Here is a 25,728-nt window from a genome sequence, read left to right on the forward strand (position 1 = left end):
ACTGAAAGCACAGGGTTCTAACCCTGTGCATTTTACACAGTTAATATGTGAAATGGGTGATAAACATCTAAACAGCATGTTAGGCTGATGGAAAAGTTCATTTAGATAGTGCTACTCTCTTAAAGGATTCCAAGATCTCTGTTTATCTAAGGCCCATAATGTTCATTAAAATTTCCCACTGTCAAAAGCTTTGGTGGGTACACAAGTACCACGTGATCTGGCCCCGCCATGTCTCCAGGCTCACTCTCCTTGCCTACTTTGTTCAGGCCAATCTAGCTTCCTAATGGATCTTTCGATGTGACAAGCTCCCTTTTGCCTCAGGGTCTAGGCAAAAAGTTGCTGTCTCCTGCAGTGCTTTTCCACCTGTTGTGCTGAACAACACCTACTCGTCCTTTAGAACCTAGCTGAAAAGTCACTTCCTCAGCAAAGTTATCCTGACCCCTCCAATCTAATCATCTATCCCATCAGCATCTCTCTTTTTCCACCATAATCCTTATAAAGACCTCAAACAATTCTACTCTGTTTAAAATATAGGAGTTGGAAAGAGTGTCACTCCCAGCCTAACAGTGAGAAAAAGCTAGATCATCTATGAAACCATAACTTTTCTTGAACTCAACTAGTCTGAAATTTAAGGAAAGACGGGTACCTTCAAGAAGGTTTGGGATGTGAATACTGGCTTACCTTGGGAAGAGCATGGGAAGAAAACAGGGCTGCCATAGAAGAGAGTAAGGAGACTTAAATTAAGATGCCTAATTTAACTGAATTGCTGAAGGTTGTATAAGAACTTAAGTGAGAGAATAGAACTATTGTTTGTCCAGATACAAGAGGAATTTGCATTACTCACAGACTCCTCTCTACATACCCTCACTGGGTACTCATGACAAAGACTGGGCACAAAGCCTTTTCCTTATATGAAAAGGCAAAGGATAGAAAAGCCAAAATAATTTTGAAAAGAAGAAAAGAGTTGAAGGACTCTCACTACCTGATCCGAGTATTATTATGAAGTGAAAGCAAAAGTATGAGATTAGTCAAAGCATAAACAAGTAGATCAATGGAACAGAATAGAATCCAGAAACAGACCCATGCATTTATGGTCAATTGAGTTTTGATGAAGTTGCAAAGCCAGTGCAATAGAGAAAGAATGTCTTTTTGACAAATGCTGGATGTAACAATTGGACAGCCCTTGTAAATCAATGAAAATTCACAACACATTCAAAAGTGAACTCAAAATGGCCTATAGTTCTAAATGTAAAACCCAAAAGTATAAAACTTCTACAAGAAAACAAGCAGAAAATCTTTGTGACCTCATGTGAGGGAGGAAAAGATGTTTAGAATGACACCCCGTACATGATCAATAAACGAAGAATAAAAAATTGCACTTCATTTGAATTTAAAACATCTGCTTTTAAAAAGATGCTATTAAGGTAACAGAAAGACAAGCCACTGACTGGTGAAAATATTTGCAAATATATCTGGCAAAAGACTTATAACCAGAATATATAAAGAATTATCAGAAATTAATAATAAAAAACAGATGACCCAATAAATTAATGGGCAATGATTTGAACAGATACTTCACAGAGAAGGTATGTGGATGGCAAATAAGCCAATGAAACTATATTCAAGAGTTTGTCAGTTTCTTAAAAAGTTAAACGTACATTTACATATGACCCAACAATCCCACTTCTATGTAATTATTCTAGAGAAGTAGAAACTTAAGTTTATATATAAACCTGTACGCAAATAGTTTATTTACAATTGTGTAAAACTGGAAACAACTCAAATGCCGTACAACTGGTGAAGGGATAAACCAAACGTGTATATTCATCCAAAGGATTTCTACTCAGAAATCAAAAGGAAAGCTACTGATCCACACAACATGGCAAAACCTCAAATGCATTATTCTAAGTAAAAAAAGCCAGATTCAAAAGTTTGTAGAAATATGACTCTGTTTTTGTGACTTTCTGGAATAGTCAAAACTATAGGGATAGAAAACTGATCACTGGTTGCCAGGAACTGGGATGAGGGAATCTTGGAGGTGATGGAGCTGTTTCTCCGTCTTCATTATGGTGGATTAATTTACTGGATTACATTAAAAGAGTGCATTTTACCGCATGAAAGTTGTTCCTCAAAAATAAGCATCTCAAACTATATATTTATCAGTTCGATGATTTGCAAAGTGATTGTCTCCCTCAAAAACAGCCAAACTGATGAGGGCAGGAATACTGCCTATTTGTTCACAGACGTGTTTTCAGCCCATAGAACACTGCCTGGCAGGTGGAAGGTGCTCAATAAGTCTCTGCTGGATGGATGAATAGATGGATGGATGGATGGATGGATGGATGGATGGATGGATTGCCAGGTTCTCAGGAAAGATATTGGGCCCTGGAGCCTCACTGGCCTGGGTCTGAATGCTGGCTCTGTCACTTTCTCTGGCACAGGGGTAGCAAACTTTACTTCCTTTAGCCTCCATCATTTCTACAAGGAAAGTACAAGCATGGCCATGGTGCCTCCACAGCCACCTGTGTTTGCTCACTGGGGAAAGGAACTCACATATGGTGAGTACGGACAGGGCACCGGCCCAATGATCTCCCAGGGCACCCACCACCCCCCAGCCGACCCAGCTCCTATCATGAATTAGGATTTGGTTGGGGTCTCTTTCCCCGATTAGACGGCAAACTCCCTAAGGCAAGGGAATGTCAGATTTGGGTCTGGGCTCCCAGGGCTTAACATATACTAAATAGTCTGAATAATGATAAAGCAACACTAATAGTATCAGTTACCAGTCTGAGGCATCTACACTTGACTTTACGTTACGTACTTTCCATAGTTACATCATGAAATCCTCACAAACAATCTACTAAGGCAGATTGCATAACCATTAATCCCATTTCTCAGATGAGGACGCTGTCGGGTCCCGCGGTTTGACCTTCACCATGCTGGGCAGTTTAAGTGTATTACGTTGGCTAATGGGATTTGCCTAAGTTCACCCAGCCTCTAAGTGGAAGACACCCAAATCACCCCACGCTGAAGCCCACACTTCATCGAGGCCCATTTCTGGCAAGCCCGATTGCCCATTTTCTTCTCCAAGGCCACCCCTGAGGCCAATCCCGTGAGTCTCCAGCATTGGCCTTTCCACTGGTTCCGTGGCCCTTATCATGGCATTCAAGACCCTGGTACTTTGGCTTGTTTCGTCTCTCCCTCTCACCTCCTCTTGTTCTACAAGCTATAAAAAAATGGGAGTGCTAGGGTCTCCCAGCCCACCAGGCTGCGTCACTCCTCTATGCCTTTGCTCGGACTGAAATGACCTTTCCTTATCCTCACCTGGCAGGTGAGCTCTGAGCACACCCTGAGACTTTGACTCCTCAGATGGTCCTATTCTGGGGACTCCATCTTGACAGGGACCTGCTTAAATCCAGGCCTGCACAGCTCTCTGCCCCATAGATGTTGAGCCCCTTTGGCCCCGGAGAGCATGACTCACCCCTGTGCCCCAGTGCCTAACTCTGAGCCTCACACCTCTGAAACACTGTATTTGCTGAAAGAACACACAGCTCTTCATTTCACCTCAGATGAATAAACTCTGAAGCCCCGGGAGGCTGCTGGAACATTTCTGACTTCTAATTTGGCACGTTTCAGAGAGTTTTTTTTTTTTTCTCTGTTGGTGAATTCCATCTGCTCTTTTAATGAATGGAAATTCAGTACTATGCAAATATTTCTTCTGGGATCATCCTTCGTGAGCAACCTTTGGGAGCTTACTCATCAGCCCGTTCCCTAAATCCATGTTTGGAACATTCTGGGAACTTGTTATTGGGCCTTTGAACTGAACAGCTCAAGTGAACGAAATCAACAAACCTGCCACTTGATAGCAGGAATTTATAGCCCTGGGAACTGCAGGATGTGACCTGAATGAGAGAGTTTCCCTCTCACCCCCATTTTCCCCACCAACCTCCCACTGCTTGGCACTGCCAACCCCTACAGTCTCTGAAAATATATCCATTTGGTAAATCAGCTGTGCTCTCTAAATCCCATAAAAATCTCTCCTGTGCATTTGTTCACTAATTCAGGACTGAAGCTCCTTTAATTAGAAGGACACCAGAAGCCCTGAATCCTAGGTACAGCTGGGACAATACACTTTTTTCTTGTCTGAGAAATGTGACTTTCTGATACAAGAACTCAGTGTCAAAAAGGCAGCTTGGTACAGTGGCAAAAGCGTGGACTTCAAAAGCAATGTAAGTGCCCATCAACAGATGAATGGATAAAGAAGATGTGGTACATATACATGATGGAATACTATTCAGCCATAAAAACAAATGAAATAATGCCATTTGCAGCAACATGGATGGACCTAGAGATTGTCATACTGAGTGAAGTTAGCCAGACAAATATCACATGATATCACTTATACATGAAATCTAAAAAAATGATACAAATGAAGTTATTCACAAAACAGAAGTAGACTCACAGACATAGAAAACAAACTATGGTTACCAAAGGGGACGGGGGGAAGGGATAAGTTAGGAGTTTGGGATTAAAATATACACGCTACTACATATAAAATAGATAACCAACAAGGACCTATTATATAGCACAGGGAACTCTCCTCAACATCTTGTAATAACCTATAATGGAAGAGAATGTAAAAGAAGAATATATATATTTATACATATATATATACATACACATATACACACACATATATAAAATGAATCACTTTGCTGTATACCTGAAACTAACCCAATGACTGTAAATCAACTCTATTTCAAGAAAAATTTTTTTAAAAAGCATGGACTTCGGACCCAAATAGACATGGCTTCAAATTCTGGCTCCATCACTTGCTAGCTGTGTGACTCTGGGCAGGTTAGCTAACCTCTATGGGCCTCAGGTTATTCATATATAAAATGAAAGAGATGCAGAATTCTCATGTGGATCTTCTGGGGATTAAATGTAATGACAAACATCTGGTAGGGTCAAAATACATGTTGGTTTTCTTCTCCTTTTTGACAGTGGGGCCTCTGGGTCAACCTTGGTCTGCTTTCCCAGAGGCTGAGAGCCAGGACAGAGCTGCGTCAGAGATGAGTGGGAAGCCAGGGCATGAGGCTGAGGTAGCCCAGGAAAGTCTGCTATGAACAGTGGCAAAGCAGGGGCAGAAAGGTCAGGGTTGGGAGAACCTTGTCTTGAATTTCTCCAGTGGTCCAGAATCTACTTTCCTAGAGATCAATTTGCTTTTTGGAAATAGCCTCAAGGCAGTGGGAACTAATTTATAGGATTATAGAGGTGGCTCCAACTGGGAGATTCTTCTCTTATGTCACCTCTCTCCTCCATCCTCCCTCTGGAGATGATGACTCCTCTGGCCTCTACCTGCCCCTTCCGGCAAAATGCTCCTGGGCTTAGAATTGGTGTTCTTCGCTCCTGTGTCCTCCCTGGGGGATCCTGTCACTGCCGTGGCTTTGCTGCATCTCCGTGCCGGTAACTCCCCATGCACAGATGGAGTTCACATCACTCTCCAGTTGCTTGGAGTACATCTGAATGTCTTGAAGTACATCTGAATGTCTTGAAGTTCCTACAGACCTCACTTTCAAATTCATCCTTCCCACCGTCCCCCACACCTGCTCCTCCTGCGGTGTTCCCTGCACAGTGATCATCACTGTAATCCCCTCTACTGCTTGATTCGGAGGCCTGGAGGCAGCCTTATCCCCTCCTTCACTGCCATTCTCCATCTCCATGTCTGATCTCTGTTGAATCTTAAAGCAGGGACCTCCTTGGATAGAACTGCCCCAGCTCTGGATCCTTCTGGAATGGGATTTCAGAAAGGTCGTCAACAGTGAAAGCCTTATTAAGGTCTGTATTCAGCATCCCAAGGGGATTCTGTGAAATGGACAGACCCACTCATTGTATACCCTCTGGTGTTCACACTGACTTGGGTCTGCTTTCACCACCAAGGTCAACTTGGGTACGTCCCCCGACCTCTCTCAGCCCATTTCCTCAACTCTAAAATGGGAATAAATAATTGCACCTACTTCATGTTTGTGAGGATTAAATAAGGTTATGGATGGAATGCCTGGCACATACATAGTAAATACTAAAAAGTATTGTTTTTACCATTATTTACTGCCAAACTTCATTTATGTAATCTATTTAGTAAGTTAAAGATGAAGGACACAAGGAGTCCATTCTGGGGAGACGATGACATAGTTTTTGAATCTCCACAATCCACCTATAAACAATGGCAGAGCAGATAAATAGCTAAACCAAAAACCATGGGCAATATTTACTACAAAGCTAAGTTGTCCCCCCAGACCCCAAACTATAAGCAGGTGGGAATAAACCAGCAACAGTGACAAGCCCTCCATGGCAGTGATTTCTGTACAGAAGGAAACAAAGAAAATAATAACACAGCCTATGATGGACCAGAGCACAGGGGACTTCAAAATAGTGAGCAGACATTGACTGGGAGGCACAGCTGACCAGTCTGAGAATAGCAGATGAAACTGGGAGGGACTTGTCCAGACCCATCTCAGGTGAGTGAAAAGGGCCCTTGGTAAGTTTTGCAGGAGCTGGAGAGTCTGGGACACAAAATCGCTTTAATCAATCCAGCCAGAGCTCCCATCTAGGAAAGATCCCAGGGAGAAACTGTTGGGAATGAAATCAAAACTGAGCAGGAAGGGGGCCCCTCAGACCAAAGAAAGAGGCGGTCCAGATAGAAGTGGGCAAGTGGAAGTGGGCAAGGAAATCCCAGGTAGCAAGCTGCCTTGGGATGTGACATGTCACTTAAACAACAGAAGAGGCAAGTCTGTTAGAAAAGCTACCCTGAGCCACACCATCTTATAAAGGTTCAGGAAAACTAATATTACGTGAAAATGAGCAACAGAAAAGTATCAAAGTCAAATTCCACGTCAAGTTATAAGAGAAAGGAGAATAAAGAGCAGAACAACATTGTACAAGGAAAGCACCTCAGAAAAGACAGTGTGGTGGATTGTTTCATAAATGGCTCCCCAATGAATCAGGCTGCCTGGTATCCATGACCAGTGCAGTTCCCTCCCATGTGGTCCCTGGTCTTCATCATGTGACTTGCTTTGTCCAGTTGGACATCAGGAAATGTGAAGCAAGCAGAGCCTTGATAGGCACGTGGGAGTTGGGTTCTCCTTCTTGAAACCGCTGCCACCATGTGAGCAAGCTCTCTCTAGTCCCCTTGATATGAAAGACCACCCAGAGAGAGGGGCCCATTTATCTCAGCTGTCCTGGCTGACCCAGCAGCTGAATGAGTGACCACAACAAAAACCAGCAGAAGAACCACTCAATCAAGTGGCAGATAAAAAGGAACGAAACTGAGTTATTTGTAGTGAGGTGGATGGACCTAGAGACAGTCATACAGAGTGAAGTAAGTCAGAAAGAGAAGAACAAATACTGTATGCTAACACATATATATGGAATCTAAAAAAAAAATGGTTCTGATGAACCTAGGGGCAAGATGGGAATAAAGATGGAGATCTACTAGAGAATGGACTTGCAGATACAGGGAGGGGGAAGGGTAAGCTGGGACAAAGTGAGAGAGTGGCATGGACATATATACACTACCAAAAGTAAAATAGATAGCTAGTGAGAGGCAGCCGCAAAGCACAGGGAGATCAGCTCGGTGCTTTGTGACCACCTAGAGGGGTGGGATAGGGAGGGTGGGAGGGAGGGAGATGCAAGAGGGAAGAGATATGGGGACATATGTATATGTGTGACTGATTCACCTTGTTATAAAGCAGAGGCTGACACACCATTGTAAAGCAATTATACTCCAATAAAGATGTTAAAAAAAATCAAGTGGCAGAATTGTGATAATACAATTGTTACCGTTCTAAGCCACTAGGTTTTGACATGGTTTGTCATATAACAATTGACAACTAATATAGACATTAAGGATTAATAACTAATATAGACATTTAAAAATTATGCAAGACATGAAAGAACACATAAATTATAATTTAAATACTCAGAAATCTGGCAAAAGAACTCAGGAAAAAAAATAGAAACAAAGGGAAATTATTTCAGAAATAAATACTTCACTAGAAACTACACAAAGCAAATAAACACAACAGAGAATGCTTTAAAGTAAAGAGAAAGAAAAAAAATGAGAAAAAATTTAAACATAGGACGAAAGAGATAAGAAAGATTTGAAAATGGCAAATATTGAAGACTGACAAAGAAGACCCAACATTCAGACAATAGGCATCCTTAACAAAGAAAAAGTAAAGGAAAAGAATGTGTACTAAAAAAAATGACATTTCCATGAAAAGTCCTAAAGAAAAACCAACCTGAAGCCACATTGCAAGAGCACTGTGTACCTGAGAATATAGATCCAAAATGACCAACACCAAAATCGTATTCTGGCAACACTACTGGACTTTAAGGAAAAAGAAGAGTTTGTTGTTTACTTGTTTGTTTGTTTTTCCCTAAGCTGGAGCCAACCTTTCTGGCTGAGTAGGAGTTCTCTAGAAAACACAGGAGGAGATGGTCTTCCTGGCAGGGGAGACAGCTTAGGTAAGGGCCAAAGGTGTGACAGAGCACGGCACATACTGGGCATGGTTTGGGGTCTGGTGAGGGGATGGGAGGTGGGTGAGGGAGGGGTGAGATGAAGCAGGAGAGGAATGCTGAGGCCTGCGGGGATCTGGAATACTCACCCATGTAGGGTTTGGTCCCGGCCATGGAGGAAGCCTTTTCTGTGCCTTTCACGACCGTCGCTATGTTGAAGTCTGTGATGTGAACATGTCCTGGAGATAGAGAATCAGAGACCACAGTTAGCAAGAGCTGCAGGCAGCTGGGTTATTTCCTTGTCTGATTTAAAGTTGTGGTCTGCAAAGCGGTGGGTGGGGCAGGAAGAAAATATTAGAACTTTTATTTACATTAGTATTTTTAACTGATACTTTAGAAGTGCCTATTTTGGGCAGCATCATTTACAGTAGCCAAGCTATGGAAACAACCTAAGTGTCCATCAGCAGTCAAATGGATCAAGGTGTGGTATGTGTATACAGTGGAATTTATTCAGCCCTGAGAAAGAAGGACATCCTGCCATTTGGGACAATAAGGATGGATCTTGAGGGCATTATGTTAAGTGAGAAGTCAGACAGAGAAGGACAAATACTGCATGGTCTCACTTGTATGTGGAATCTAAAAAAAAAAGTCAAACTCGTAGAAACAGAGAGTAGAAAAGTGGTTGCTAGGGGTTGGGGGAGGGGGAAATAGGGAAAGGCTGGTAAAAGGATACAAACCTTCAGCTCTAAGAAGAATAAGGTTTGAGGATAATGCAAAACATGGTGACTATAGTTGATAACACAGTATTGTATAATTAAGATTTGCTAAGATAGTAGAACTCAAATATGCTCATCCTCCAAAAAATAGATACATATACATATATAAATATGTGAGGTGAAAAAAAAGTCTATTTTATACGCAGGTTTTATAATGTGAATTTTGGTGGCACATGCATATTATTTATAAATAAACAAATATGTTGAAGACATGATGAAATTTTTATGGGTTAAAGTTTAGCAGCACTGGTCCAGAGAGTGAAAGCTCCTGATAAATAAATGAGACAGGAGAGTCCAGACTCCCTCTCTCAGGAAAACAGTGGGTTGGGAGAGGGTGCATGGAGAGAGGATTCTCATGCCCTGAAGACACCCTTGTTCTGCTGTCTGTCTGCTCTGGTCAGCGGGGGCCTTAGTACTGTACCTGATGAATTGAGTAGGGAGGGGGCTTGGGGGTTGAGACCACCTTCCATCCAGCCTAAAGTAACGACAGCAGATGGGACGTGGGTGTTGAAGAACCCTGAGAGGGAAGGAAGAGGGACGGAAAAGGAAGGAGACAAGGAGATGTGGGGATAAAGGGGAAAAGAAAGAAAGTGACAGAAAGAGGGTGAGAGGTGAGGAGGAGGAAAATCCAAAATAGTGAGTACTGGCTCTCTGGGGATTTGGAACATAAAATAAAACTAGCTCTGTCCATCAATGGATGAAAGGGTAGAGAAGAGGTACAATGGGTGTAGATATACAATGGCATAGTACTCAGCCATAAAAAAGAATGAAATTTTGCCATTTGCAGCAACATGGATGGACTTGGAGGGCATTATGCTAAATGAAGTAAGTCAGACAGAGGAAGACAAAAACGTTATGATATCACTAATATGTGGGACCTAAAAAATACAACAAGCTAGTGAACAAAACAAAAAAGCAGCCGACTCACAGATGTAGAGGATAAACTAGTGGTCACCAGCGGGGAGAGGGAAGGGGTAGGGGATAAAAAAAAGGGTTATTATGGGATTATAGGAAATCACGTGTGTGAAACTTTTGAAAACTGTAAAGCACTACAGAATTTTAAAAACACATAAAATAACAAAACCAGCTCTGAGACCCTTGAATACCTGATATAAATGCAATCACATTTCTTTCTGTTTGTCATCACATCGTTTTGTGAAAATGGTTGGATTTTCACCAAATCAGAGAGCTGCGTTTGGGATGGTGGGGCTTAAATACATAGGTGGGTGGCATACACAAAACTGGGACATTGGGAGAGCCTGGAGGGCACCTCCAAGAGATGGACAGACCCCCCCACTAGAGCAGGTGCAAAGAGGCCTGCTGAGAGGTTCATGGGAGAGGCGTGCCTGATGTGATCAGCCTCGGTGGACGGAAAAAGCACCAGTGGTGTCACATGCAAATCCCAAATCTCAGGCTCAACAGCCAGCACCGATGTGTGACTAAGCTGCTCTGCCAGGCGCTCTGTCCGGTGCCCCCGGGTGAGATGCAGCAGGAGGTACTCAGGGATGACCTGTAGTACCCTTCAGCTGCTTGTGGAGGAAGCTTAGGTCACCCAGCCAGGCCTTTGCTGGGAACCCTTTCTGGCCAGACACACAGTGTCCCCACCCAGGTAGCATCTCTAGAACATATCCAGTCTGCTCCAGCCTCTGGGGCTCGGATGAGCATCCGTCCCATTCAGCTATCCATGGTCCTATCTGCAGAGTAGTTGGGTGGACAGACTCTGAGACAGGCTGCCTTGGTTTGGGTCTCAGCTTTGTTGTGACCAGCTGTGTGACCTTGGGCAAATAATCTCCCTGAGCCTTGGTTTTCTCATCTGTAAAATGCGGATGATGATAAGAAAATATCCATCTCAGAGGGCTGTTGGGAGAAGTCAGGGAGTTAATACATATGAAATGGTTAGAGCATACTGACACACATGAAGCAGGGAATTTCGTATAAGCATTTACTCTTAGCAGTACTGCATGCCAAGGCGTGGCTGCAATCCCCTCTCCAGCTAGGGCCAGTCCACTCCTGCATCCTCTATTGCCTCAATTCTAATACTAACAAACAAGTAAATTCACAGTCCTGTTTTCCACTGTGAGGTATGTGAAAGTAGGTGGACGTCTGAGTCATTTCTGCACCCCACACCTGAACAGTTCCAAGCACAGTAGCACTGCTGGGAGGGAATTCTGGAATCTTCAAATATAGTTTTTATTTGGTTTTCTTCCATTTCTCCTCCTCTTAAAATTTTTTAATATTTGCATTATGAAAGTAAAGCCAGCTCATTATAATAAAGCACAGAATACAAACATGTGTTTGAATCTCTCCTTTCCCTGCCATATAACCACCCTGATTCATACAGCTCCTCCATTATTTCTCCCTTCACTTATGCAGACATATACCCACATACGTTAGGACTCTGTCTTTGTTCTTACAATAAAGAGCTCAATACTCCACGTGTCATTCTAAGAGTCACTTTTGCATTTAACCATGTATTGTGGACATATTTCCAAATCAATATATGTAGGTCTACCTATGAGATCCACAGTCCCTACCTCCATTCGAAATCCATTGTTTTGTTTTGTTTTGTTGTTTTGTAATTCATTTAGTGATAAAATCTGACCTGGAAGTCCTCTTCATAGTTTTTAAAATTTATTTTTAAAAATAAATTTATTTATTTTATTTTATTTTTGCTGCGTTGGGTCTTCGTTGCTGTGCGTGGGCTTTCTCTAGTTGTGGCGAGCGGTGGCTTCTCTTGTTGTGGAGCACGGGCTCTAGGCACGTGGGCTTCAGTAGTTGCAGCGGGTGGGCTCAGTAGTTGTGGCACACAGGATCTAGAGTGCAGGCTCAGTAGTTGTGGCGCATGGGCTTAGTTGCTCCACGGCATGTGGGATCTTCCTGGACGAGGGCTCGAACCTGTGTCCCCTGCATCAGCAGGCAGATTCTTAACCACTGCGCCACCAGGGAAGCCCTTCATAGTTTTATTTATTCTACTTAGGGTGAAAAGTCATGTTTTGCTACAGAAATATTTATATATTTGATTACGAGATGCTCTCCAAGCCTTGCTACATAGTATACAGTACTATGTATATAACATAATATACAGCATATATTTTAAAATATTATTATATGTTATGTTAGACACTATTTTCATATTATTATGATATATATTATTTAATACAAGTATATATTTAAGTCTGAAAATATCTGAGTTATGAAACCATATCTGGCTCCAATAATTTCAGATAAATTGTGGACCTGTATTTGCAGAGTATTCCATATATGGTTATACCATATTTTATTCAACAATTCTATTATGGCACACAGGTTGTTTCCAGTTTTGTTTGCTTAATTGTTTGTCTTGTTCTTATAAAATATGCAGCAGTAGTATTCTTGAACTTATCTTTACATATTGCTACTTTTATTTTGACTGGATAAATCCCCAGAAGTGGAAGCGTGTAGTTAAAGGGTATGCATTTTATGTTCCCAAAACTTACAATTTATGGTACTATAAACAGAATATGAGTGTGTATTTCTCTGCACTTTTACTAGCACTCACTGTTATCAATAATTTTACTTATTGGCTATTATCAGATGATGAGAAATGTTATTTCAGTGCTGATGCGGCTGCATAGTTTTCATGTGACCAGTATCCCTGCAAACTGCCTATCTAGAATATTGGTCAATTTTCAGTCAGAGCTCCTTGATTATTCAATACATTTACCCTCTTCTCTGGTCCATCTACTGCAAATATCTTCTTCTAGATTATTGCTTTTTTTTTTGACTTTATAGTATCTCTTCCATATGAAAGTTTAAAGAATTCAAACAATATATTATTTTTATAGTTTCTGAGTATTATTTTTCTTATAACTTTTCCAGTTTCCAGAAACCTATTCTACCCCCAAGATTTTACATATTCCTCAATATTTTCTTATAATACACATATATATAATTTATATTTTGTATCAATATTTAAATCTCCCAACCGTATGGATTATATTTTTCTATATGGTATGATATAGTTTCTGATTTTATTTCTTCCAAATAGATAGCTATTTGTTTCAACATTTATTGAAAATTTCATCCTTTCCCAGTAACTTGTAATGTGACCTTCATTTTACATCAAGTCACACATATATGTGGATTTGCATATGGATTCTCTCTTCTGTTGTACTGACCTATTGTTTATTGCTGGACCAGAACTATACTCATTTCATTACAATAGATTTGTAGCCCATTGTAAAATTAGATGAGAGTGGTCACCCTCATGATTGTTTCTTTTCCCTGTTTTCTTGGAAACATAGAAAAGAATATTTATTCTCAAATGTTTATTTTTGGAGATGAATTAGGAGATACTCCCATTAAGATTTTGATAGGAATTACACTAAGTTATGCATTCATGTGACAAGTGTGGACATGTAATCCACCCAAGGTCATGCTCTGTCTTTCATTCAGCTTTATTCCTTCAGTGTATGTTTAGTGTTCTCTTCATTTAGACCTTGTAACTCCCTGGATAAATTTATTCCTAGATATTATATAGTTTTGGTCACTATTCTGAATGAAAATATTTTCCTTTTCTTTTTATACTTAGTTGTTTTTAGTACAATAAAAAGCTCTTAAGTTTTGCTTATTTATCTCCTATTAATCATCCATAGTATAAGATATTATCTGCCAATACCCCATCTCCCCTTCTAGGTAGTAACAGAATTTTTAACTGAGTTCATGCTCACCCAGTTAAAGACTATATTTCCCAGACTCCCTTGCAGCTGGCTGTGGTCATGTGACAAGGTTCTGACCAATGGGATATGAACAGAATGATATTTGCAACTTTCAGGATAGTTCCTTAAAGGGAATGAGAATTCCCTCCTTCCCTCCACTACCCCCCAATTCTGTCACCTGTTATGTGGACTTGGGGGGTTATTCTGGGCCACACAGATGAGGAGCAACAAAGTAGAAGCAGCTTGGGTCACAGTAAATGTCAATGGAGGAGAGATTAGACTTTTACCAAAGAGAAAACTACTTCTGTTTCGTTAAATTTTTGTGAGTCTTTGAAAAGCAATTATGTCTCTCTTAAATTTCACAACCCGCTATTAATTTTGATAATTTTTCTAGTGAGCCTTTTGGTGTTTCTAGGCATAGAAGCACATCACCTGCATACAATGATGGTGTCCTTTCCCTGGTTGAAGGGCTTAGAGCACTGTGGTTAAGAACACAGTCTTTAGAGTCAGATTGCTCAAGAACAAACAGCTGTGCTCCTGTGTGGGCCATCTGCTGTTTGTGGCCACTCACATCCCCTTATCTCAGCAATTACTCATCCCTGCACATCTGGCTGTGGAATGGGGCATGTGGCTCCAGCTGCAGCCAGCCAGGCTAACCTCACCCTTTGGCTCTAACAGTTGGCTCAGGGTTGGGCATATGAACCAATTGGGGCCAATGAAAACTGGGGAGATGATTTTCTAGGGATTCAGGAAATGAAGAGTTTTCTTTCTTTTTTTTCAGGAGCTACCTAAAGAGATATTCTCTGTCTTTGGCCAGTGTGATGTGGGGATATAACCACCCCCCTGACCCCCCAGGAACTGTAGAAGCCATTGGCTTCCACAAAGAAAGACAAGCTAAAGATGAAGCCTATCCTTGGAGAAGGCAGAGCTGCAAGGGTGGCAGAGAAATGGTGCCAAAGCCTGAGCGAACCCTGCCTGAAGCCACATTCCACTGGGCTTCAGTTATACAAGCTAAAAAAACCCCTTTATTGTTTAGGACTCTTTGAGTTGGGCTCCCTGTTCTTTGCCACACACTGCTGGTGTCCTAATTGATGCAGACACTTACCATGAGATTTGGGCAGGTTATTCCACTCTATAAGCCTCTGATTCTTCTAATACTAATAAGTACCTTGTAGGGTAGTTGTAAGCATTAAACAGGGTAGATAGGGACTGAGAATGTGACCTTTGAGCAAAGACCCAAAGAAGAGAGGCAGCAAGCCATTGGACTTCTGGGGGAGGAGTGTGATGGCAGAGGGAATGGGCAGCAAAAAGGCCCTGCAAGGGACCAGCGAGGGGGCCAGAGAGAGAAAGTGGGAAAGGGGCTCAGATGGCTTTTACTCCAAGTGAGAGGGTTTTGAGAAAGAGAGATACAATCCAACTCACTTTAGAATCACTTTGGCTTGTGTATGGATTGTAGGGGCAATAGTCAAAGCAGGGAAACTGATAAAGAGGGAGAAAAACAATGTATCCCCCATCTATTTAAGCTGCTGTCGTTTAGGGTTGCATAACTGGTACATAATTGGTGCTGAAGCGCATTTAATCCTTAAGTACTCTTATCAGGGGGGTATGGCTACCCTGTTTTTTACAGAAGAGTAGCCTGAAGCTCCAGAGACCAGTGACTCATCCACGGTCAGCAGCTGATACGTGGGAAGCTGTTTGTCTCCAGCCTCTTCCGGGGCAGGCATTTCCTCCGCCCCACGCTGCCCCCTTCAGAGCTGAGTCTCACAGCCCAGCCCTTACTTCCTTCCGGCCCTCTGGGGTGGAGGATCTGGGGCAGCTCTGAGGCCGACCAGTCTACAGGGAATTCACGTCCAACAGGAGCGCCAGACAGCAGAATTCCACTTCTGGTTTCTGTACCGTGTGAGTTGATGAGCTGTAACTTCCTGGTGTGTCTCCTTTAACAGTTGAGTCAAGATGTGGGAAAGTGAAAATTAGTGCCTTATGAGGTCTCCGAGTTCCTTCTAAGGAGGATGGAAATTTACTACAAAATGTGCAAATATGAACTGACTTTTCAGCTATTTGTTTTCTGTAAATTAAAAACATTCAAAATTCAGGGAGAGAAGGAGCCCAGGATACTGTGTGAGATTTGTTAGTACAAGTTTTAATGAGAGAATCAATAATCAATAATCATCCTCCCAGCCCTGTTTATGAATCCTGAACTCCAGCCCTGCTTCTCTCCTTTCTCTGAACTCATGGAAATTCATCACACCTCCAAGACTCTGACACCATTTGGAATGCTTTTTCCTCCCCTCTGCCTCGCAGATTTCCATTCATTCTTCAAAACCTGGCTGGAGAGTTATATTACTGCTGGATGCACATCTAACCTTTGCTTGCTTGCTTCCACTAACAGGAGACTCACTACCATGAGGGGTGTGTGTGTCTTAGTTGGCTTGGGCTGCTAAAACAGATTACCACAGACTGAGTGGTGTGAACAGCAAGCATTTATTCATCACAGTCCTGGAAGCCGGAAGTCCAAGATCAGGGTGCCAGCATGGTAGGGTTCTTGGTGAAGGTCTTCTTCCTAGTTTACATGACAGCTTTCTTGCTGTATCCTCACATGGTGGAGAGAGAGAGAGCTCTGGTCCCTTCATCCCCTTATAGGGCACGAATCCCATCATGGGGGCTCCAACCCTATGACTTCTTCCAAACCCAATTACTTCCTAAAGGCCTCAACTCCAAGTACCATCACACTGGGAGTTAAGGCTTCAACATGAATTTTGGTGGAGACACATTTAATCCATGGCAGACTGACTAGTTTAGGCTTCTCCTCTGGACCCCGACCCATACCTCCACAGTCCCCTCTATTGTCATTCCCATGCTAGCATTCACCATGTTGTATCCATCACTTTGTTCATCTCCTTGAGGCCAGTAATCCTCCCTCATTCATTTCTATGTCCCCAGTACCTTAGCACTGGCCTGACCTGGAAAAGGTACTTATCAAGTGTTTGTTGACTGGCTGATCGACTGACCAAACAAAAGACTGAATGAAGGAAATATGGTAGGCAATCCTATCACCTTTCTTCATTCTTTACTTCTTAAGGCTATCATGGTATTTACAGGAGTTGACAACACTCCATTTCAATTTTTGACTTTTAAAACTGTAGCAACGTCACTTTTTCAGCTGGACTCAGCTGATGGGACTCAGCCACCCTCTCCACGGTTTTTGTAATCACTGGTGCCAGTGTCAGGATTGGCACCACGAGGACCTGTAACTTGGGCTATTTTCCGAGTACAAAAGTACTTGACATCCATGTGACTTGGAAAAATTCTCACTCATTTCTTCATTCACTTAGCAATCATTTAATGAGCACCTCCTACCTGTGCATATGGGTGGAGGGGGCTTGGAACTGCAGACACTAAGGATGTGCCAGTTACCTGTGTCATGGAACTGGGGGATGGGATGATGGAGATTACACGGGGCTAAAGTCCCATCCACAGTCCCCTCATTGCGGTATAACTGGCAATGCAGAGAATCTTCTCAGTATTACCAGTAACAGGGACTCCTACTTCGAAGACTGATTCCTGCATCTTCCCTGTATATTCCAGGAGAAAACATCCAAAGCTTTCCTGAATTTTGCTGACTTTTCATCTGTTTCATCTGCAGCTACATTGCACAAGTGTCTATTCCTGCTCCACCATGCCACCCCCCCTTCCCTTCTCCCCTCTCAGCCCCTGTAATGAAATAACCCCAAACCCGCGTGGGTATTTACCAAATGAGTGAGGGCAGTGCAGTGCTCTCACTGGGACCGACAAGGCCACAATCCAGGAAAAGATGGGGTCTGCTTGGGACGGGATAGTCAACCGAACGTCAGGCTTTGTTTCCTGCAGAGTGAGTTCTCTCTAGATCTATCCTCAGGAAGCCAAGATTGGATTCGTGGCTGTGAATTCCTGGGAGTGAGTGCTAAGGTAGTGCCCACCAGAGGGCACTAGATTGGGAGTTAGGCTGACAGGGGGTCCATATGTAAGAGATGATCTCCTCCCACATTATTTTCTGCCTTGTTTCCCTGGAATTTGGAGTAAAGCCTCGTGGGAACATCTATCCCCACCTTAGCTGGTTTACAGGGTCTACATCATGCCTAAGCCAGAGGTCACAGTGGTGCTGCTGAAAAGACACAGCTGGATGCCCAAGAGGACGAGAACCTTGCTGTAGACTCAACTGCCCCGCCCATGACAGGCTCACATGCTCACTGCTAATAATATCTGTACTTCCAAGATGTCAGTGTGATGCTACCCTGGCTGTGTTACTTCCCTCAGGATCACACATCCTGGGCACTGTTTCCTGTTGCCTTCATGGAGATGACAGTGAATGTACTGCAGGACAGTGGCAGAAAGAGAGAGGGGGTGAGGAGAGGGAAGAGGAAGGAAGGAAGGAAGAAGAAAAGAAAGAAAGAAAGAAACCAAATCAAATTCCAAGGCACCAGCTTATCCAGTCTTCATTTGGCTTTACCTCAACCAAAGATTGACTCTGTTTCGGGGCACACCTTTGCCTAACGTAGAATGAATGACCCTCTGATTTTCTTCTGTTCTATTTGATTTGACCTCCTCCCCTATCTTGGACATGGGATGGGAAAGAAGGACTTTCAAAACAATCTGTGTGGGACTTCCCTGGTTGTCCAGTGTCCCCCTTCCAATGCAGGGGATGCTGGTTCGATCCCTGGTCAGGGAACTAAGATCCTACAGGCCTCAGGGCAACTAAGCCCGCGTGCGCCTCAACTACTGAACTCGTGGGCCTCAACTAGAGAGCCCGTGTGCTGCAAACCACAGGGTCCACGTGCTCTGGACCCCGCGCACCACAGCTGCAGAGCCCACACACCCTGGAGCCTGTGCACCACAACTAGAGAAGAGAAAACCCGCATGCCACAACCAGAGAGAAGCCCGCACACCGCAATGAAGATCCTGCGTGCCGCAACTAAGACCGACGCAGCCAAAACTAAGTAAAATAAATAAATAATAAATAAATCAATCTTCAAAAAACCTAAAAAATCTGTGTGCTCCCTGCTCCCCCTGTGCGGGGCTGAAAAAGCAATAGCAGGGTACAAGAAATGCAACACGTGTGGGATTTCTTGAGCTCCTAGGCTGAGATTCGGGGGAACTCCCACCCAAGACGAGTTTCAACGCCTTCCCCCGGGATATATTGTGATCTCATAAAACCTGCCCAGCCTTCACACCCTATTTGATACGATGCTGCTTGGAAACCACCTCCCCCAAGGCTTTTGAGAGGGCTCAACAGTTCTGAGTTTCTTTCCCCTTTTCTCTACTTCTGTGGCTTTTAATGTTAAGTCACGAGATTTTGGGTTAATTAGTTACTGCAGCATAGCCATGGCTCCCTGATCAATCATTTCCCTTCCACGTCTCTGTGTTGGCATGTAATTTTATGCAATCATACTAATCACAGTGAATTAGGTTTACAGGGAGGTTTTTATAAACTTTCTCAGCCATGATCTGCTCTTTGCAATGACTGAGAGGCACGGGGATAGAGACTATATTTTGATACCTAGCATCCTTTTCCACTCCATTCTTTCCTGCCTCCTGTATTATAAGGACCAGAAAGAGAGAAAAACCACATGTCCTGACCCTCTTGCAGCTAGGGTTCTGGACAAGATTTAGCTTCTGCCTTTCAAATGCACTCAGGCAAAGTTTGGAAGCAGAAAGGAAGCAGAAGGAGAATGCCATTTGAAGTCTGGAGTTACACCGTCTCAAGTCAAAGAAGTATGCGTGTCTCCAAACCAGAAGCTGGCAGACAGACATGACACACGCCCTTCCCTGTCACCTTCAGAGGGAGCACAGCCCTGCGGACACCTTGACCTCGGGTTCCTAGTCTCCAGGACTGGGAGACAATACATCTCTGCTGTTTATTGCCTCTCAATCTGTGGGACTTTGTTCCAGCACCCCTAGGAAACTAATACAGGGGGCTATTTATTGGGGGTCCTCAGAGATTCCTGCTCTGGGTCTTCAGGACTTTAAGACATCACACTGTGCTAGACACTTCCATTCCCAGCAGTCTTCAGAAAGAATCTCATTACCAACCTCCCAAGGACTCCAGGCTAGCTTTAAGCCACACTCCTAAGCTTTATCCTTAAACTCGTCTAGAATAATGACACGCACTGTTGGCCCCTCTGACTTAGCAGAAACACCTCTGCCCACCCCCCCAATTTGCCTGGGTGGCTTTTCCCACTTCCATCTCAGCTGCTTCAATCCCTGCATCTGAGGCTTCAGAATCAACACGCGCCTGATTTGTTGATTTCCTGGAGTCTCGTGAGGGGGATGTCACAGCACATACAGTGTTTTGACAAGTGATAAGGGGGTGTTGCTGCTGGCCACTGCCGTTTTGGGGAACACTTGCCGACAAATATGTCAGCAACAGATGGAGAGGAAATTCTTTGAAATAAGTCCAGTGAATGAGTGCTCTGAAATAGAGCCTGTTAATAGAAAATTAGAAGTGAAGTCCGCAGATTAGGAGACAATTGCCATTGAAAAGATAGTTTGTTATTCACAGTTCCTAAGAGGACGGGTCACATCACACCATGTGGGTCTCCCCAGGGAAGTACTAGCGTTAGTCATGAGACAGAGGGAGAAGGGAGGAAATGTGGCCAAGAGGCTTTCTGGTGGTTTCTGTGGGAAGGAACAGGCAAGGCAGGGCAAGCAGGCTTAGGACTGGCTAGTCTGAATGATTTCAGGGGTTCTGGGGCACAGGAGCTGTCCCTGGCTGTCTGGATCCCGGCAGTGGGGTGTTTAGGGATACAATGAGAAAACAGATTCACTCTGCTGGCACGGCTGCTGTGTCACCTGTTACTAAACATCCAGGTGAGGTTTCTGATCCCCAAGCGCCCATCCCGAGGTCCCTGAGAAAAGAAGGAGTTCTACGCCTCACAGCCTGCTGTCCTCTGGCCAGTGGAGCTTTCTCCTTTGCCCTCTGGAATGCTCTGCTCCCAAATGCTCTGGTGCCCACACTCTGGAGGGAGGATCCAGAAAGCCCTCCCTCCCCCTCCCCCTTCCCCAGCTTCACTGCCCTTCTGCTCCGGCACAGCCTCACCCCTGCCCGTCCCAGCACTGACCCTGCTGGGTCAGAATCACCTGTTTACTTTTCTGTCCCTCCCTCAGCCCTGGCTACACCTTAAAGCTACCACCTGGTAGCTTTAACCCCACGTTCACCCCCCCACACACCCCGCCCAGCACTTTCTCCTGCGAGATGAGTCAAGTGAGTGCCTCTGCGGGTGGGACCTGGGCATCGGCACCTTTTACGGTTCCTGGGTGACACGCAGCCATGGCTGAGAAGCGCCACCCTAGACCACGATGTCCTCGGCCACAGGGGGTCTGTGTCCTTGGGTCGCCTGTCACAACACCTGGCTTATGGCAGGTCTGCAAAAGTGAAGGAATTACTTTCTTGCATACAGAAGAGGACAGAGCTACAGTTGTCCCTCAGTATCTGCAGGGGATTGGTTCCAGGACCCCCACTGATACCCAAATCTTTGGATGTTCAAGTCCCACGTATAAAATGGTGTACAATTTACCTATAACCTGGGCACACCCTTCCATATACTTTTTTTTTTTTTACTTATCAATACCTCGTACAATGTAAATGCTATGTAAATAGTTGTAAGTACAATGCGTATGTTATGTAAATAGTTGTCAGCTAGCAGCAAATTCAAGTTTTGCTTTTCGGAACTTTCCGGAGTTTTTTTCCTGAATGTTTGCCATCTGAGGTTGGTTCAATTCGAGAATATGAAACCTCAGATAAGAAAGCTGACAGTATATGGTCAGTACATTTTGACCAAGGGTCCTCAGTAGACACTAAGGGCAAAACGCAGGCACTGCCCTTCTGTCTCTGACTCCCGGCTCTTTGCTCATCTGGGGGAAAGTCAAGCTCCCACGTGTTAAAGACCAGCCCCCCACCTGCCCATCTGCTGGATGACTGCATGAATCTCCGCAGTTCCTCCTCCTCTGTATCCTTCCTTTCGCCATGTCATTTGGCAGTGCTCAACCCCGACCCGGTGGGGTCTTGTGAGTTGCTTTGCCCACTGGGATGGCAGCAAATGTGATGCAGGTGGTGGCTTAAGGGACTGGGCTTTCCCTGCCTCTGTTTCTGCTATGGCCACGTGAGGTCACACAGGGCTGGCCTGCCAGAAGGTGAGCCATGAGGAGCTGGGCCGAGTTGCCCAGTCAATGAGCCAAGGTCACGGTGTACCAGCTGGCAGCCAGGCGACCCCCAGACACGGGAGTGAGCACAGCCAACGTCACCGTAGCTGCCTGGCTGACCCTGCAGGACCTCAGTCTTAGGAGCAAGCCCTGTCTACAAGAGCGTAACCCCACAGGCCTGTGAGCTAACTGGATGCTTCTTGCTTATGCCATTAAATTCATGTGCTTATTCATCACCCAGCATTATTGTACCAACAGAAAATGAATGCAATCCCTTCCCCTTCCCTCTACAGTTTTAAATTCCCCATTTCCTAGAGCACTTTGCCCTCAGCCCTAAAGCACTCTCAACTCTTCCTCTCACACTCACACTGATGCTGCATCCTCCTTCAACTTCATTTTACCTCCAGGTACAGTCTCCCTCTGCTTTTGCTGCTAGCCAAGAGACCCCAAATCTCGGAGTAGAATTAGCGCCCATTCTAGGAGATAAAACCAGCCTGCAAGATCAGGAAGCAGAGCAGACACCGGGGGAGCAGAGACGCTTCTGTGAGAGCCTTGAATTTTGTATAACCAGCAGATCTTGAACATTTTGAATAAAATATGAATGCATTTATTTAATTATGCTTATGACTCACTGTAAACACAGCAACCAACTTGTTCTCTGAGAAAACACTTAATGAGATCAATCAGCAAACTCTTTAAATAGAAATAGTTATCTGTTTTGTAAGCTGTTTTTTTTTAAAATGCATTTAACAACAGGGTAAGGAGATCTAATGTACAGCATGGTGACAGTAGTTAATAATACTGTGGTGTGTGGTTGAAATTTGCTAAGAGGGTAGATCTTAAATGTTCTCACCACTCACACAATAAGAACGGAACCTTAAGAGGTGCTGGATACGTTCATTACCTTGTGTTGTTAATTTCACAATGTATATGTGTATTAAATCATCATGTTGTACACCTTTAAAAAATCACATTGTACAACCTAACCATATACAGTTTTTATTTGCCAATCACACCTCAATAAAGCTGGAGGGGGAAAAAAGGCAACAATGACTAAGTAAGAAAAAAAGAAAGAAAAGCTGATGAGCATCTATCTCCTGTCATAAATCAGGGGAAGGAAAACCATAGCCACAGTCTCCTCTCTTGTCCTTCTCTCCTAGGGGAGAAGATTTGTGTTTTTTGAGAATCCTCTGCTCCTGCTTTTCCTTCTGCACTGCCCAAAAAGGCACTCACTGGATGCTAAAGCTGATGGAGGGGAGGGCATCAGCCATTCACATCTTAGTATGAAATAGTGTTCAGTGCTCTGTCTCGACAGCAAGCTTGATGAAAAAGGAGCTTAGAGAAGAGAGAGGAGGGTTCGAATCCTTGGGGAGTGTGTGGGATGCTGCAAAGCCAGAGGGCAGGGTCAGGACACTGTGTAAGGCATGCGGGAGGTGGGGAAGGATGGGGAGATCTGGGAGGAAAGTGGGAAAGGGCTGAGGGGGAGAGGTGAGGACGAGCACAGAAGGGGAGGTAGGAAGGGATGGATGGAGATCCAGGAGCCCAGGAACGAGGGAACCTGGAGAAGGCTGTGTGAGCTCTGACCCGAGGCTGTAGCATTGGGCAGGAACTACGGCGTCAGGCAGGCCCTGGCTAACCCCACAGGCTTGCTGAGTCTCATTTCATCCTAGAGGAAACGGCTGAATTATTCCTACTGCTTGGCGTTCCTGCCTTGATTTTGCTTCTGGAAAGCTGCCCAGGGCCTGAAAGGTCTTTGTCCAAAAGTCTCTCTCAAGTCTCTAGGCTGGGGCCGTGAGGATCCCAGCCAGAACCCTGCCCTCCACACCCCTGGTTTCCAGGACAGCCCTGCCAGGGGTCCTGCGTCACCCAGCCTGTGCCTCTTCTCCTTCCACCTCACCTGCTTCTGTGATCTGAGCAGAGAAGGGACAGGAGAGGCTGAGAGCTATAAGCTAATACAAGCCCTCCCGAGCACCTTTATGTCCTGGTGCTGGGACGGCTCATCCTCCCCATCTTGTCTTAGACCTCTGCCACCCTGCAAGGCGGTATTACTTGTTTTGCAACTTGCCTGAAGACACACAGCTAGTTGGGGGACCAGCTGAGACCCAGGTCTGGGGTTCCTGCCTTTTAGATACAAACTGGGGACCTTGATTTGCAGCCTCAGCTCTGCTCAGTTTCCCCCTGGCAACCTAAGGTCATCCTTGACCTTCCATTCGGGAGCACAGGGATTTCACCTCTCTGCCCCAAAGCACTTGGGCTGGTTTCAGGCTCTGGCAGGAGACTGGAGCCCAGATGGTCCCATCCACCACTCCCACTCTGTCTCCCAGTACCAAGGGGTCTATACAACGAGGCAGGATTCCCTGAGACACACTGGTGACACACACAAGTCCTAGAGGGGCTTCGGGCTGGAGCCACAGCCGCAGCCTGCGGGAGGGAGTGGGGGAGGTAGGTCAGAGGAGCCGTGTAGATGAGGCGGCAGACTCGTCCCTGAAAGATTCAGCAGCACAGCAGAAAAATCCCCATCTGCTCGCTCCAGCCCACAGCCCCGAAAGCCCTCGGGAGATGAGTTCCTGAAGCAACATCGGGGAATTTAGTCTCCAAGACTGCCATGATGGTTGGCTGCAAAGCTGCCTTTGGCGTGGACTGCAGTAGACTGTCAGTCATTGCTGGGCTGTGCCCTGGACTTGTCCTGACTTGACTGGGCACCACATCTCTGGGACTGACTCAGAACACAGAGGCCCAGGCTCTCTAAACAGGACTGGGTCTGGCCTCTGATTCTTACCAAGTCCCCCAGGGGATTCCGATAAGACCAGAGTTGGAGAGCCGCTGACATGGAGCCTTCTCCATGGACCTGCAGTGTCAGCCTCAACTGGGAGCTGTTATAAATGCAGAATCCCAGGTCCACCTCGCTCCACTGAATCAGTTTAAGAAGATGCGCACACTCCGTACACACATAAAAGCTTGAGAAGCCTGGATGAGGGAAGGCTTAGAGGATTACTGATTACTGATTTCTAGCTTGCCAAGCACACCCTATCGTATTTGATCCCCATGACAATCTGGAAGGTGGGTATCATTTTCCCCATTTTACTGAAGATGACATTGAGGCTTGAGAGGTGAGTGACGTTTCTGAAGCCCCGGGTTCACAGGTCGGAGAGCAGGGCTGGGAGGCTCAGAGCTTTCCAACCTTGTATCCCATTCCCATTTCTGCTCTGTTGTCCTCACACCAGGACGTGAATGGTGATGTCTTTAGATATGAAACCATCAAATACATTGGACTTAACTCACCGCAGCAGAACACAGACCAGAAATTTACACAGCTGTTCATTCACCAGGATTGAAACAAAACAAGGCATTCTAGTCAACCCTAAAATCCAACTCACCAGGACCAGGACCAAATTCCCAGAGCCTCAAAGTTCCCACTGAAATAGTCTCTAGAAAGCGTTCATAACAGGCTTACCGTGTTCATCCAGCAGTATGTTGTCTGGCTTGATGTCTCTGTAAGAGAAAACAAAGAAGCTGAAAATGTGATTTCTGGAGCCTACGGAGGAGCACGTGACAAACGTGAC

At 44.7% G+C, this 25,728-nt stretch overlaps 1 protein-coding gene across 2 annotated transcripts in view; it reads right to left on the reverse strand.

Moving 5' to 3' along the window:
• STK32B (serine/threonine kinase 32B) overlaps window positions 1-25,728 on the reverse strand; it is a 342,731-nt gene that overhangs the window by 44,318 nt on the left and 272,685 nt on the right. The window contains exons 5-6 of one of the 2 annotated variants that reach the window (XM_019928051.3): window positions 25,620-25,657; window positions 8,667-8,756 (exon numbers count right to left, since the gene is read on the reverse strand). In XM_019928051.3, coding sequence (XP_019783610.1) covers window positions 8,667-8,756; window positions 25,620-25,657 — 128 coding nt within the window. The remainder of the gene's footprint in view (window positions 1-8,666; window positions 8,757-25,619; window positions 25,658-25,728) is intronic. The other variant, XM_019928052.3, reaches the window with a different exon arrangement.

The sequence above is a fragment of the Tursiops truncatus genome, chromosome 5 (genome assembly GCF_011762595.2).
Source record: "Tursiops truncatus isolate mTurTru1 chromosome 5, mTurTru1.mat.Y, whole genome shotgun sequence".
In the NCBI taxonomy this organism is placed as follows: Eukaryota; Metazoa; Chordata; class Mammalia; order Artiodactyla; family Delphinidae; genus Tursiops; species Tursiops truncatus.